At 42.1% G+C, this 17,207-nt stretch overlaps 1 protein-coding gene across 2 annotated transcripts in view; it reads right to left on the bottom strand.

Annotated features, from left to right (window-relative positions):
- Nucleotides 1–220: 220 nt before the first annotated feature.
- The window catches only part of PLAG1 (PLAG1 zinc finger), a 421,454-nt gene continuing 404,467 nt past the window's right edge, over nt 221–17,207 (bottom strand). For both annotated transcript variants that reach the window (XM_085605601.1, XM_085605600.1), the window contains 2 exons: nt 7,401–7,759; nt 221–6,991 (listed from right to left, as the gene is read on the bottom strand). In XM_085605601.1, coding sequence (XP_085461727.1) covers nt 5,731–6,991; nt 7,401–7,642 — 1,503 coding nt within the window. In that variant the 5' untranslated portion in view covers nt 7,643–7,759 and the 3' untranslated portion in view covers nt 221–5,730. The remainder of the gene's footprint in view (nt 6,992–7,400; nt 7,760–17,207) is intronic.

Below are 17,207 nucleotides of genomic sequence, written 5' to 3'. Positions count from 1 at the left end.
AGCGAGTCTGCATTGCATCGTCCTGCTACACTTTTTTTTGTCATTTTAATTTAATGATACATCCCGTTTTATCTTGACCCTATGAATAAAAAGGAATAGAAGACTCCATGCATACATTATAAAATGCATGAATCACAAAGCATGTGGAACGCAACTGTATGTTTCGGCACTAAACAGGCCAAGGTTTTCTATTAAAAACGTAGTCAGCAGTTCACTCAAATTTCTAGAACCATTCCATAATTTTATTGATATATTTTTGTGGAGTTCACATATTTTTGTACAGAAAATAACACTGTAGGCCACGAGAAGCTGCAGCACTATCGTTTAATAGCAGCAAGGTATTGTTTATAACAGGGTACCTGGACAATAAATAGTCTGTTTCTTTGGGTGTAATGTGGAAAATGAAATTGAGCTGCAGCTTCATGTGACTGCTATTTTACAGAGCTTATACAAAAAATATATATGCAATCTTTTTGTCTATATTTTATACACAAACAACAGTAGTTTGTAAATACATTGCAAGTACATATATAACAAGATAAGCAACACATTTTTCCATATCGGTGGAAAGCCATTTTAAAAGCAAGAAGGATTTACAAAATTCAGTCTGGAATGCAGTTCTCCCTACTATGACTTAAACCATATAATTGAATGGTTTAGTTATAAAACCCATCATAGTTTCACAATGCCTAAAGTACAATATCAACAATTAATGGAAGATGTGATCATCAATTTTCCAAAAGAATTCCCATTTTTGTGCTTAAATTCAAAGAGCTCTATTTAGCATACAGCATGTTCTTTACTCCATACCATATAAACATCTTGCTTTTTCTTTTTATAATCTGGCATTCTAAACGGAACATGGACTTTTCTGTAGACATTTTTGTAACCCAATATTTCCTTTAGTAAGGTTGTTTGAATACATTGATGCTAAGAACAGTTTAACGGCAAATCAAGTCACAGTTTCAAAGTATCAAACATTTATCAATCGAAAAAGTGTTTTTGTATTATTGAAAATACATCTGAATGAGGAGGATGGTAGCACCGTGAAATTAGTTCTATCCCAAGTTACATTAGCAGCATGAATATCCTATAAAATAGTATTTCAGGAGTGTTTTTGAGAAAAAAAAAACATTCATCAGGGTTCAGGTACCACAAAAACCTACAGAAAATTGTTTACAGATGATTAGCAATAGTTCTGTGTCATATTAAAGGCGAGATGGCATATCTAAAGACACCACCTTCTAAAAATGTTTGATACCTGCACTGCAAAAGGTTTCTCAAAATATATTTTAGTTACCTTGATAATTCCTTGCACTAGGTAATTAAATTCTGCTGAATATGTGGCATGTCTTTTATACTTTGAAGTAACAGGAAGTGCAGTTGAGCCCTTACTATATACTTAAAAAGTATCCAACAAGCTTTTTTTATAGACACAGAAAAATAACTCTGGCTAACTGCTACCCAGTGTACAAGACAAATCACGTAAAGAAACAAGGTAACGAGCTTAAGACAGCAGCATCTCTTTATGAACAATTCTTTATAACTTGTCAAACAACAGCGTTTCAAAAGGGTTATTATTTAACATTACAAAGATGAAGCTATTGTACCTTACACATCCCTTTTCACACCCATCACCTTGGCCGAATCTTGGACTCTCAATTCCAAGTTCAGGTAATGTCAGAGGATGTATTTATTTATCAACATGTTGTATTCCCATTTGAACCTGGCCAAAACACCAGACATTAAAATTAAACCAAGAGCTCAAGGGTCTTTGCAATTGGATGCCATCAATTACTTGTTACTCACACTTAAATCAGTTATAACTAGTCTGAATAACACACCTTTTGAAGTATTTTCGAAGTCCTTGTAAAACGCAAGGATATGAATTACTCGAGCAGGTCAAGAAATAAAGCAAGACAAAATATTTGAATAATATCAGTTTGTATATTTGAAAATATCAGACATTTGAATTTTTTGGCAATGTTTTCTTTATGAAAAGGTAGATTCAAATTTACAGATTTACCATTTAAGTGATATTTTTAGGGCGTTAGGATTCAATTTGGACTATGTATGAGGCAATCTTAAAGTTATGCAGCATGTAACTTCCTCTTTAACCAAAGGTTGTACTGCTAGCAAATCAAGCCGCAGAAGCAAACGTAATAGTTATTGCACAAATAAGGCCCTTGGCGTTTCTGTATAATTTGCTTAAGTATTCAGGATTCATTTCAGCAAAGTATGTAGGGGCGAGAATGGTACTGCACATGTTCAAAACTGACATTAAAACGGAGAAGTGCTCTTGTGTTTTCTGCACACTGAATTGGTGACTCAGAGCATAAGAAAACGTTGTAAAAAATGTAAACTACTCAAAAAAGTCACTATCAAACACTTTATAAAGACTCACTGGTTCTGTGCAATTTAGCAAATTGAAAAGAACTTATTGTAAAAATGTTGTACCTGTTCAAAGTCAAATGTACATTTTTATATTTTAAACAGAGCATTATATCAATGCCTTGCACATAAGTACCCTAATGGCACTTGAAACATAATCAATAAACAATTATATAATAAAAAGCCTAACCTCCAAGAAAAGCATTCTTAAAAGGTTTACTTTATTTCTGAAAGTGCTATATTTTGTAATAAGTATCATAGGGTTATCAAACCTTATTTAAAAAAATATTGGCCTTTGATACATGTTTACTTTACTAGACAAATGATCTAGAAAATATGTACTCTTGACATTCATTATAACTGTAAAAAGCAATATGCTCTGGCTCATGTTTTAAGCAGTATATGATTTTCGAAAACCACTACTGTCTAAATGAATATTAATTCACTCTACTCCACAAAATTTTGCAAACATTTTGTTTTGAAAGCACAAGCAATACTAGAAAAACAAACAGCAAAAGAAAAGTGGTGTGTAATATGTCAGGCCAAATACAAGCTTGGTAGTTCATGTAAATGGCTTCTGATTGTTTAATAGTGGACAATTCATAAGGTATTTGTACAAAGTATAGAAACGGGGCAGAAAATTAATTTATTTGCCAATATATGTCTGATGTAGTAAAATGCACATGCCGATGCTACTTTCAATAGTCACAATTATTAAATGTAGTTAATTTTCTAAGCGGATATATTATTTTTAGTTAAGAAAAACAGCTTAAGGAAATTCTTACTTGTCCCACAAAACAGGCACTATCACCACAAATCTGGCCTCATCAAATGAATTGAAAAATAGTCCTGATTATTTTTTAAATATAATCACCAAGTCTGACTGAAACAAATTGACAAAGAACAGACTTGTAAAAGACAGACTACTTGACAGGTTACATAACTTTGGCAGAGAAATTTGTTTCAGTCATGTTATTTTAGGCCAAAGAGGTTAACTTGCAGCCACTTCCGAATACTTTGTTACTCTTACATAAACAGAAATTTAACAGTCTGTAGGATGTTGGTTGGAGCAGGGGGCTACCCTTGATTATTAGTCTGTCACAAACAGAATTTGGCGGAAGATGCATCAAAAGTAGAATTCCAACTTTGAGCACCTGTTGTGTGGTAATAGAAAGGTAAATATGAAGTGGGAACCTGAGCCCCTATGTCAGGAGGGATTATGGTATTGCATTTGTTTTGATCTTTACCCTTCATAAAAGTTAAGGCCTCCAATACTCTACACCCTTCACCTTGTCTAACAGCCTATGGCAAGATATAATAGACATTCACCCTGTTTATCAACATACATTGATAAAATCAAGGAAACAGGTAATTCAATAATAGCATCTTCACCAAAGAGAGACTACTAAAATTAATGAATGAGCACAAACACCAACTAGGTCCATTTCGTTTTAAATTCACTATCCGATCAAAAATAAACAATGATTCCAGCATGTATAATTAAAATATGTTTGACTCACTATAAGCACATAATAACCTTCAACTAAATGGATATTATTGTACGTCCCTGGCAGTTTACATTTGTATGTGGTGATGAGTAATACTGAACAAAAAAACTGAATGGCAGGTGCAAGTGAAATGTTTCATAGAAACTATATTAAACAGCCATTGGGTATAGCTGAAAGAAAGTTTGTGTATTAAATACAGTGATGTATACACCGGATGTTACTTGTAATTTTTACATTTTCAGAAACTTGTTATGCACAATTTGTAAATGCCAACAACTTGACATAGTGCACAAGCAATGGATACGTACATTTCCACAGACAATAGTCATCCAACAGAGTAACTACCATAGGCAGTACCTCCCTCTACATCAAAAATGTTATAAACATTTTTCATAATTTGCAACTGGTTTTCACCTTCCTATGACTTTCTTTTTTTAATGCCTCTAAAACACACTTAAGTACATACATTTATTTTTCAAAGACAAACAAAACTAAAAAAAAATATTTCTGCAAAAAACACAAAAATCCAAAAGGTTGGAAGCAGCTCTTAATTTTGCAAAGTCTACGTTAATCATGCTATTCCAATTAGGATTAAAAATACCAAGATAGTTGTTTTATTTTATAAGTACAAGCAACAAATGGCTTAAGGGAAGAACTATAATAAAGTGTTAATCAATGTGTTTTCTCTTCAGTATCAAAGAGTAAAACTTGTTAAGGGAGTATGACGAAAAACGTTTTTAAAAAACATACACATTTTCAAAGGAAAAAGTGGTGTAAGCAATATGCTTTTATTTTACTCTTAAGAGCCTTGACTTGTAATTTTGGCTGCTGGAAAATATCCTCCAATTCACTACCTGGATGTTAGATTACATGGTCTAAATCCACATCTATCAAGGGTTATTTAGCATCTTGAATAAAAAGCAAAATTAGTTATTGAGCTCAGTTTTAAAATAAGAATAAATAAAAAAATACCTTGATTCTCTGACTATAAGCTAACATTAAAATGGACCATGTCATAGAAACCTACAGCTGTATTTGCCCCATCACTTGGTCATAACTGATGTAAAAGATTAAAGTCTAATGACTGGACGTTACCAATCTGAAGCTTTACATGAAGTGCTTTTGCTGTATTTTTATACTTTTAAAAAGGGGACTAATGGCGGAACATTTGAATGGAAAAACAGCCCATGGTTTTATGATCAATGAGATTTTCCCAAAATTCTTCACCTGCTGGGAATAATCATATTGACTATATGTTTATTGGAAATGCCCTTGTGTGGTAGAGGTATGTGACATGAAATATTGGCATTTGAAAGCCAATAACGTCTTTTTAAAATACCTTCTAATATGAAATATACATATTTTCCTCAAGAAACCGGAAATTCTTCAACTCACATTTTAACATTAAAGTGATTATGGCAAACTCCTGACCTTTTTACAACGCAATTTAAGAGAATCACGGTGAAGGTCTTTTAATATTAAGTAATTTGTTTTTAAAAACAAACCTGGCCACAAAGGTGATTCATACAGAAGCTTTCGAATTAACTACAAATTAAGTGAGGTGTTATATATAAAAATAAGGGCATATAAATCAGTGGAGCAGGAAAAAGAAACTACACATTTTGACAACATAAACCAAGATGAACATTGTAACACACTATGACAAAAATAATTGAAAAACTTAAAATTGTTCGATGTCTTACTGGCATAATGAGACTAGAACAATTCATTTACGAGGTTTTACAATGTCATGTAGTTGGCACTAGCTTAGTTTTCATGTAAGGCAACCCTACAAGTTCAGTTTGTATAAAGTAAGCTTTACATACATATTCTACTGGAAAGCTTGATGAAATCGTGGCAAGGTGGTGGCGGTGCTTAGACTGTTTGTGAAAGCAGAGGACAATGAGTGCAGAGAACCAAAATATATATTGCTCCCAGGATCTTGAACATCCTGCGCTTGTTGTGGCATTGAAGTCATAGATGAATGGGCCTCCTCCTGTGTAAAGTTCATTCCTAGATTTGCAATTGAAATAGGTGTATTATATGATGGGCCATTAACTGGTATAAAATTGAACAACTGTGAGAAGTCTAATGGAGGTGTGTTAAGAGGTTCACTAATGGAAACAGAGCTTTTCGAGAGGCACACATCTGCAGAGCCATCATCTAGGGACTCCCCTTGAGAATTCATCCCTATTTTTGGTAATGATGCTTGAAGGTCCTGGGAAAAATGCACACCACTTTGCAATTCCATTAGGTAATTTTCTATTTCTCCCTTTAATTGCTGTTCTTTCTCAGTCATAGACATTGGGTATGAGGTAGAACTGAGTGGGCATTTCAGAGACAGTTGGTGTGAATGGTGAACAGAGTCCATATCTAAGGGGCATGTCATGCCCAATGGGATAGGCGTGCTGACCACTTGGTGAGCAGATGCTGAATTATGCATGGATTGAATATGGGTATTGTAGCGATTCAACTGTAGTGCATTTGTGAAGGGTTTTGATATCATCTCACTGGAAGGTAAAGGAACCACTGGAAGCAGCTCATCCTTTATAGGCACAGACATATTGCATGTGAAAGGATCTAAAAGATCCATTGGTTCAGTTTTGACCTTGAGAAGTTCTTGGTTATGACTTTTTTTCATATGACGAGTTAGGTGATCCTTCCGTCCAAATCTCTGTGCACAATATTGACACAGGAAGTCCTTTCTCCCGGTATGCACCACCATATGTCGACGGACATCTTTTCGTGTGTAAAACCGACGATCACAATGTTCACACTGGTGCTTTTTTTCTTTTATTCCGTTTGAAGACTTGCCTGCATGAGACTTGAGGTGCTCCAGCAACACTACTGTGCTTTCAAAAGTCAGCAAACATACCTTACAAGTAAGGTCACCACTCGTTGCAGCATGTAAAGCCAAGTGACGCTTAAATCCGATCTTGGTATTGTAGTTTTTTCCACATTCTTCACACTTAAAAGCTTCTTTGTTGGGGTCATGAGTATGTAGATGATTTTTTAAGTGGTCCTTTCGGTGAAACATTTTCTCACAATAGTTACACTTGTGCGTTTTCTCTGGAGAATGGGTAGCCATATGCCTTTAAACACAGATACAGTTTGTAAGAAATAATTTCAATAAAAAGTAACGTTTTTTTCCAATTAGAAACTAAACTCAACAAAGTCTTCATTTAAATCATATCCTCTGTAAGGTGACATACACAGATTACACTTATAAGCAAAATTCTATACACCTTTAAATTTTAAAAATTTTGCAAGTCAATTAAATGTAATTTTATCTTTGTAAATATATTTAACTGCAGAAACTCATACTTTCCATATTGTTTACCTTTTTCTTTTACAAATTAATGTACAAATTTAATATAAAAATTTTTAGACATACATTTGTAGGATAGCAAATTATAGAAACTACATCACTAAATTTAAATATTCTTGACACATTAACTGAAGTAAATAAAATAGGGTTAAAGGATAAAAATAGCTTAATACCTTAGCAGTTTGTACTTGGAAACAAAGGCCTTGGTGCAGTCCTGCTGTGTGCACTTGTAGGGTCTCTCACCCGTGTGAGAGTATGAATGAACTTTTAGTTTTTCAACACTGTTAAAGGCCTTGTCGCACACCTGGCAAATAAAGTTTTTTCTTGGTTTTGTTTCACCACGCTTTCGTTTCCCTGAAGAGGCTTTCTGCGTATCTCTTACTTCTGACAAGTCACCAGGAATGACAGTGGCCATCGCAACCTAAACCAGACCTTCTCGTTGGGCACTTGGAAATTGCCCAACTCCACTAAATGGTTCAGCGGAAGATGGCTTCTCAAGTTTCATGAAGTCGAAAAAGAAACCAAAAGGGGCCTAAACAAAAAAAAGAAAACTCTTTTGTAACTACACTTAATTTTAATATGATTACCTGTAATATGAAGCTTCTATAGTCAACTAAATTCATAGATTAAACTTGAACCATTTTAATATTATATTTGTATTTTATCGTGTTAGCACAGATGTCAACATTGCATTGCTCTTCCTTAATAGATGAGCAAATACTTTAATAGTCCATTGTTTTACATGTGAGCTATTTTGTAACATTTACACTGTATAGTGTCTTATTTTACATACAGCTCTGTATATATGTGATGAATATTTAACACTATAGCATTTTATATCCTTCCTAGGCCTGCATGAAGAGAGTGTTCATTTCTCAGGAAGAAGAAATCCAGTTGACCATAGTTGCGATACAGCCAAGACCCTTTGAGTACAAAAATCAGACTGAAAGCAATATTAATAGACAACAATGGTAGCCTAGAATAGCTAAAGCTCTTTATGTAATAGAATATCAAACATTTCAATACTTCAAATTGTACTAGGTATTAAAAAATAAAACAGGAAAGCATTTTAAAAAATAAGCCTAAAGAACAAGAACAAAACAACAACAAATCTGAAAGATACACACTGACCTGAAATTAATGATGGCCAGGAACTTAAAACAATACAAGCCCATTGCATATAAAGGCTTACAAACAAAAGGCATTACTTACCGCAAAAAATTAGTATTAGTTTTCTCCATGAGAACCTAAACACTGTCACTAGTACTAAAGAAAGTAAGGGTTTTCAGAAGAGTGCTCTCTGCACTTTTTGCACTGAAGGGAAGAGTGAGGAGAGCTAATATATTTGTACCTTTCCTTTGGTGATCTGTATCACTACTACTTGAATGTGGTGAAACAATTATATTTGCATTATCCATATAGTATAGATGCAAAATATTTTGTGGCTGTGACAACATTGTAATTAGAGCAGGCAAAGAAAACAAAAAAGAAGTGCTTACGAGCATCTAATGTGCAAAAAATAGAAAACATTCAATTATTCAAATGCACTGATAATGAGGGGTATTTAGGAATCATGGTGCAGGGCAGTACCTAGTTGTCCAGGGGACAACTGTCAGTATATGCCACATACTGGGCACTCTACGTCTGTGTTCTTTGTAGAGTTGCCCTTCCTTGACACCAACTTGATGTCTCTTCTTCGAGGTGCAGGGTGTGCTATCCTCCCGTAGGTGGAGCATGCCTACCAGATATCAGGAAAGACACCCTGTTACGAAATACAGGAAATGCCTGTTTGCTTCCCGCCACAGCTGCCATTTAATTGGAAGCAGAGGTTTTGCCACCCAATATATGAGATAGTCCAAAAGATTGCTGCACATTAACATAAGAAAAAAACAGTATCTCCTCTGTTTTAACACTGCAGGCTAATACTAAAAGTATTAAAGGTGTGCCTGGTTTCTTTTCTGGCTTTAAATTGAAATGAGTTCAGTCAAGCGCAACTGGGGCATCTGAGTACATAGACTGGTGCTTGACTTCCAGAGTATGGCAATCAGTCCCTTTCCTAGTATGAAGCCTCTATGACCAGAATCACATTTTAGACGGACACCACATAATAACAGATATGAGAACATTGGCATGTTGAAAGCTCCACTGAAATAAATGGAGTATATGCATGCTTAAAATAGCTGGTATAAGCCTTCTGCTCCAACATTTAAATTTGTTGTCTTTAGGTTTCTCTCTTTTTACTTTAGAACATTCTACCCTTAGTGGGTGGAATGTTCTAAAAGCCTTTCTGCCCTGTGCTACACCGGTTGTTAAAGGCACTATTCCTTGTTAAAGGCCTATAACTCAGGTTCAGGGCCTTTAACAACTGGTATAGCCCTCTGCAGTAGGCCATAAGGCTATAATAATGCTTCTACAGTGCAGCTGTAAGAACAGGCAGAATGGAGGGGGCGTGGCCAACTGCTGAGGGAAATGGCCGCACGGTAGCTGAGCTCCGTCGCCCCACTCCCGATTAATCTGATAATAGTCATCGGGCCCCGGCCAATATCGACCGCGGTGGAGCCTGGCTGCTTTCAACATCTTGCCCCACGGCTGGGTACAGTACAGCCTTAATCGGAGGCGTCTTTGCAGGGAGGTATCCTCCGGTGTGTTTCGACGGCGTCGGTGGCCCTGTGTGCGTCCTGTTCATCCCTGGGCGTGCGCATAAATCGACGCCGCGGCTGCAGTGTGGTGTACGGGCCTGTGGCTGTGCCAGGGAGGCCGCACGGTGATTCCTGGATTGGGGGTCCCAGCAGAGAGGGGGTGCCGTCACCGCTGCCAACTCTCTTCATTGCTGCCTGATTTCCTCCTCACCCCAAGAGCGGTTGTACTCCTGCAAAATCTAGCGGCAGGCACACTATTAACGCGGCCTGTGGAGCCTCACAGAAGGTACTCTGGCTCCTCACCGAGTGGCGCCTCCACGGAGGGTTGCAGCACACTACAGTTAAGGTAAGCCCAGTGACGCCAATCCACGATCAGTGAAGACCAGCCTGGTACTAAGGGACCGTGACTGTTTACGATAAGGCCTCCTGCGCATGGAAGGAGCTGCTCCATTATCCTGACTGTGTGTGACCTGAGCCAGCATTCCCCCTGACGCCTAGAGGTGGAGGTGAGATCTTGGGGGCCCCATTCGCTCCTTGTCTCTGGTGGCGGGGACAGTGACACAGCTTCATCCTCACCCGAAGGTGGTGCATCCCCCCAGCTAGTGGCGACCACAAGATACTGCGGTGTTGCCGGTGTGGTGCTTATTGGAACTCCTCTAAACAGGTGGTGAGGGCCCAGCCGGCAGAAACCGACAGGCCGGTGTGGGCTTATACCCACTGCAGGTGGCGGTGAGTAGCTGGCGAGGCTCGACACTCTCCTCCCTGGTGTCATGGGCCCACCATTGGTACGATGGCGACCGGCCGCAGTGGACGCAATGCAGTTCAAGCGAAGCTGGAGAAATTCGCTTGTCAGAAGGGCCATGAGGGGGAGCAATCGAACTCCAAGCCAACAGGGGATCAGTTAGAACCCACACTGCAGGACATTCTAACGGCTATAACCACAGTGCGTTCCTCACTTGAAACCCGTATCGACAGTCACCACAGAGGTTTCTTTGATAAGAGCGGACATGAGAAAAATGTCTGCCCGCGTCGGGCCATCGAGGAAGCCACAAAAGAACTGAAGAATGATACAGACCTCATCAAGCGTCAAGTGTCTGAACTCCTAAATGCACACGAGACGCTGACCCTGCAACTTGATGACTACGAAGGCCGCATTAGACGCAACAACGTCCGAATTTTGGGTGTGCCGGAACGGGCGGAGGGACAAGCGACTGACCTCTTTGTTGAGGAATTGATTCTCCAGCAGCCTCAGCCGAGGGGCCTCTCCAAATGCTTCTTAATTGAACATGCGCATCGTGTACCTGGGGGCAGAACCAAGCCTGGAGCACCCCCCCGGCATCTCCTGGCAAGGGCGTTTAACTTCCGCGATAGAGATGCTATTCTACAGACGATAAGGGCGGCCCCACCACTAGTGATCAATAACAGCAAGGTCACCTTCTTTCCCGATTTCACCCTGCGAGTTCAGAAACGGCGGCGCAGCTTCCTGGAAGTGAAGCGCGCGCTGAGGGATCAAGAAATCAAATACGCCATGTAAGCGTCCCCATAAGCCCATGGGTGGCTCTGGGGCTACCAGCGGGCAACGACAGCGGCAGGGGCTTCCACCCGGAGGTGAATCAGCGACTCGGAGCCCGGAGGAATAGTGTGCACAGAACAGCAAGTATAAGAGTCTGCCTATGGGGTTGGTGGGCTCCCTGAGCACGCATTACGTAGATACAGACTGTCTTGGAACGCATCATCATTTGTAAGGTCCCGGCATGTCGTACACTATATGCACGCTTTCTTTTGGCTACTGAATTACTGCAAGGGTGTTGCCATTGATGTCATGTTATTGCAGCAGGTCCTCTCATGATGTTGGAATTATACATTATGGGGTTAAATGGACGGGGTTGTTAGCATTTTTACATATGGATGCCCCAGGGAGTGGGGTTGTATCACGTTCCCCAATCTGTGGAGGGTGGGCAACAGGCACTCTGCAAGTTGGCGGTGGCGGGTGGTTTTGTGCCAGTTATGCAGGGAGGCAGGGTGGGGGGTGGGTGGGAGGGGAGTACTTGTACAATGATGCTTTTTACTTTCTTTTACGTTGCTAGGTCCACTCGATTTGCGCAACCTCACATCTTCACTATGGTTCGACAAATCCATACTCTGACTGTCCACAGCGCCATGGGCTACACAAGTGGTATTTATGGCTGGATTCGCTTGTCCGTGGGTAGATCCCATCACTGGGTGTGCTTACTTTTTCCCACATTGCATGCCGGCCTTGCTTCGCGGCCGCCACGGCCCTGTCCTGAGTCCGTTGCCTGACCCTGGACACGATTCTGTCCGCCCTTTTTCCTGCACATATGGGATCACACTTAGAACTAAAACTCCTCACATGGAATGTTAACGGCCTGGGCGATAAGATTAAACGGTGGGTAGTTCTGCAGTACCTGAAGCTCCAGGCACCGGACATAGTCCTACTTCAGGAGACGCACCTAATCGGCAACTCATGCGGGGCAATGAATAGATGGGGTTACCGTCTGGTCGGTCACTCAGGGTTCACGTGGGGATGGTGTGCTCATACGTAGGGGATGTCCATATATTTTAAACAAGACTTGGTCGGATGACCAGGCTAGATATATAGCAATCCCGGGCACTTGGGAGGGGCAGGTACTCAATGTTGTGTCTGTTTATGCCCCCCCTGGACTACAGCACCCAGTGTTGCGAGACATTTGAGCACTCTTACTTGACCTACCTGTGGATTATTGGTGTTGGGGGGGGGGGGGACTTTAACCTGGCAATGGACGGCTCCAGACATCGCCTCCCTCAGAGTGACGCTCCGGGGGGGGGAAACGGCCACTACAACGCGGCCGTTTCCACGCCTAAAAATAACCACGCATGCATTACAACGCATGCGTGGTTACAACGAATAGCCTACCACGCATACCTTTACTACGAGATACATAGTAAAGGCATGTGTGTTAAAGGTTAAAAAAAGGGGGGGGGGGGCTTGGGGTGTCACCCCCCTCAAAAAAAGAAACAAAAACATGGGTTACAAAAAAGGGGGGTTGGGGGTCTCCCCCCACAAAAAAAAGAAACGCACCTGAATTCCGTTATTTTTAGAAATTGAAGAAAAAAGATGAGGAGGCAATCGGCGTCGTAAGAGGAAACGGAAAGACACCTCAGCTTCCTCTTTACGACGTGAAACGTAAAAAGGAAGTGCTTGGAGTGAAGACAATGTAGAGAGATAAGGGGGAATGAGGGGGTGGTGTCGCACAGGGGTAAATTATAAGGGTTACATTTAAAGGTTAATTAGTAGTGATGGAAGATATCCTTTAAAATAAAAATGCCATTAACATGCATAGTTTAACAACGAACATCGTAGTATAAATGTGCGTGTTAAAGGCATTTTCGTGATAAAGGATATGCGTGGAGAAAGCATTCGCGTTGTAACGCATGCGTGGTAAAGGCATGCGTTACAACGGAATGCGTAGTAACGTCATACAACCCTCCAGGGGGATCCTCGCTGTCTGAGTTCTTATCTGTGCTGGGCTTAGTGGATATATGGCGTTGGCTTAACCCTACCGCCATGCAATTTACTTTTTATTCTGTGGCCCACAGTAGTCAATCACGTATTGGCCACATGTTCACACTTGCTCAAGATATTCAGTTCTTCTTTGACTCCAGGTGTCTTGCACGTGGAATCTCAGATCATTCCCCAATTCTTACGACACTAACCCTGGGGCAACCTAAGAACCGCTCTACTCTCACCATAAACCCTTGGGCAATTAAGGTACCCCACATCAGGGAGGTGCTGCTCAAAGACACCAATCACTATTTTACTGAAAATGTGGGGTCAGTCACTTCAGCAATTGTGCTGTGAGGGGTGTTTGGCACCGTTATGAGGGCGAGCCCTGTCGCTGATGGTGGGGCATAGGAGAGAACTCACAAAGCGCTTGGTTGAGCTAGAGGTGGAAATCCGCGCTAAAGAAGAAGTCCTGGCGGCTGCCCCTGATTTGGATGCGCAACACTCGCTGTAAATGGTACGCCTGGATTATCACCAGCTTCTGACTGAAGCGGCAAGGGCTAAATACACCGCCACCCGGAATAAAATATATGAGCATGGCGAGCGGATGGGTAGTCTTTTGGCTTGGTTGGAGAGAAGAGAAAGAGCATCTAGGTGGGTTCACTAGATCCGTGGAGATGACGGGGACTTGTTCACTGAACCCCAGAAGATCACCGACGCATTCGCCTCTCATTTCTCTTTGGTGTATACACCCACCGAGACGTCCCAGTCTGCCATGGCTACGGAACTTCTGTCGCCTATTAAAGTCGCCTGCTTGTCCGAGCACGACAGAGACCTTGAGAGCGACATCACGGAGACCAAAATTCAGAAAGCTATTCAGGATGTGCGTTCCGGCAAAGCCATGGGACCCAACGGGCTCCCAATTGAACCTTTTAAACCAATAGCGTCCAAGCTCTCTCCCCACCTCCTGCAAATTACTACTGAAAGTTTTGATGCCGGGGTCCTAACACCCGAAGATAGGATGGCCTCAATTGTGGTTATACATAAACCTGGCAAACCAGCAGAGAATTTTGAGTCATATTGTCCTATTTCCCTCCTCACGGTTGAGGCGAACATTCTGGCAAAGCTACTGGCCAATAGGCTTATCCCTTACATCACTGAGCTGGTGCACCCTTATGTATCCGGGTTTATGCCAGGACGAAACACAGCCTTGAATTTACGGCATTTGAATGGGATACTGGGCAGAATAGACACTATCAGGGAAGATGCGATCCTGTTGTCTCCTGACGCATCTATGGCATTTGATACCATGGAGCGGGACTTTCTTTTTGCAGTATTGGCTAGGATGGGGTTCGGTCCTAAATTTAAGTGGATCCGGCTACTTTATTCCCAACCCGCCACGCAGGTGATTTTCAATAACCATGTATCTGGATCATTCCCACTGCGGTGAGGCACCAGTCAGGGGTGCCCCCTGTCGCCCCTTCTCTTTGCACTGGTGTTGGAGCCCTTGGCAGTCTGGATCAGGGGGTACCGGTGATCAGAAGCCTGAAATGGACAGAGGACCAGGAGGACCGCATCTCCCTATATGCGGATGACATTCTCCTTTAGTTAGCCTCGCCTACGCAGTCCCTCAGTCAAGTTCTCCATATTTTCCCCATATTTGGTGCTCACTTGGGCTATACCATTAACTGGGCTAAGTCCAAGCTTTATGTCCTGTGGGGTAAACCGCTGCGTAACCCCAGGGGACACAGTATTCCAGTGGCTTCACGGGGCTTCAAATATCTCGGTATCTTCATCACCCCGGATCCAACCTTATTCTACGAGTCTAACTTGCTCATGCCCTTGACCAGTCTTCGATCTGACGCCAAGCATTGGAGATCTTTGACTCTCTTGGGACGGCCGCACTTTTTAAAATGTTAGCCCTACTGCGTTTCCTTTATGTGCTGCAGAACTCCCCCAATGTGATCCCCGACACCTTATTCGCCAGTATAGATGCCACTGTGCGAGAGTTACTATGGGAGGGACGGGCCCCACGCAAAGCAATGAAAAAGTTAATGGGGTGGTACGATGGTGGTATCGCATTGCCTGATATAAGGCTTTATTATCAAGCTTCTCAATTGATTGCAATCAATAAGAGGGCGCACGGGGAGCATGACAACCCGAACTTTCGCACGGACCGTTGGCTCCTGGGAAGGAGTGGTTACAATAGGGCACTTTACACAAATCCCCGCAAACTTCACCTCACGGGGCCCACAGCATGCACAGTGGAGATCTGGCATGGAGTCAAAAGAAATGGGGTTGGCATAAAACACTAAGGCCACGCCACTCTGGGAGCCCGACATGTTGGGTTAGCTCAGCAAATGCCCTGGTTTTGACAGGTGGGACATGATAGGGATTTCGACAGTGGGGGATATGTGGGTGAGGGGTAAATTGGCAACGTTTGCTGATATGCAGACCAAGTATCAACCAGCGCAGTCCGAGGCCTTCAGATATCTACAGATTAGCCATGCAGTTACCACTGATTTGCCCAAGGGTCATCCTCTGCCAGAGTCCACCCTGTTGGAGGATAGGCTGGTACTTGACCCTATGCCCACAAAAGCCATATCCCCCACCTATAAGAAATTGTTAAATAACCGTCCTGACCTCATGATCCGTCTGCGGCAGAGTTGGGAGGTGGACTTGGGGAGGCATAGATGATGAAGACTGGCGCGATGCACGGGCTTCTCCCAGAGAGGTCACCATCCCAATGAGACTGCGCCTGGTCCAACTAAAATCCCTACATCGCGTCGAAGTACTTCGACGCGCAGACCTTGTTTAAAATGGGTAGAAGACCTGACCCTCTGTGCCTTCGGCGCTGTAATCTGCCGGGCACCTTCTTTCATATTTTGTGGGAATGCCCCAAAGTGCGACAGTACTGGGACAGGGTTACGAAACAGATGGAGAGCGGGTGGTAAATCTCTGAAGGCCTCTCCCCAACTGTGTCTCCTCAACATGTGGGAAGCCACCGACCTCACGCAGGCTGAACAGACATGGGCCTCAATGGGGTGGTCCATCGCAAAACGCAACATTGCGCAGAGGTGGGGAAGGAGGGCGGCTTGTGCTTGAGCGATTGATATGGACAGGGCAATGATTGCCGAGAAGGATGTGCTTAAGTACAGGGAGTGCCCCAAGAAATGGGACCATAAGTGGGGGAGGTGGAATAGATACAGGGGTGACATCTGTGTATCCCCTACCATTGAATTACAGCGTGATAGACGCCAGGTATTGGATGTCTCTAGACTTGATGCCATGCTCCAGCCCTAGACGGACAGACATGCCTGTTCGATTGCAAGCAGCTGGGTGGGGTGGACGTGTAATCTGTATATTATTCTGCCTAAATGTTCGATGCTTCATTACTGTGCCGGTCCTTGCATTACTGTGTGGGTATGGGGAGGTGAACTGTGCACACTGTGCTCTCTCTGTTGCGATTGGTAAATCTTTATTGTGGACCCAAAGATTGTTCTCTAACAGCCTTGTACCTTCTCTTTTCTTTTTTCAATAAAATTGTTTACAAAAAAAAAAAAAAAAAAAAAAAGAATAGGCAGAATGAAGATATCCAGAGTTTCAGTTTTTCTCCCTTGTTCCATTTCCCTGGGTCTACTGCTAACCAGAATAAATCTCCTTTGCATGGTTCTCAGTGGGTTTTGGAAGGTGTGCATATCAGCATCAATCCTATAGGATCTCGATTACCTGGCTAGTGCAAACCTATCACTTGGGTAAATACTGGGGGCATGGAGTAGGCTGGAGACCATGGAAGAAGCGCTTTGGGAAACTGGGGCACTCCAACTGCAGGAAGCAGT

Source organism: Triturus cristatus, chromosome 5_1 (assembly GCF_964204655.1).
Source record: "Triturus cristatus chromosome 5_1, aTriCri1.1, whole genome shotgun sequence".
NCBI lineage: Eukaryota > Metazoa > Chordata > Amphibia > Caudata > Salamandridae > Triturus > Triturus cristatus.
The sequence above is the reverse complement of the archived record's forward strand: the minus strand, read 5'-3'. Positions and strand labels throughout refer to the sequence as shown.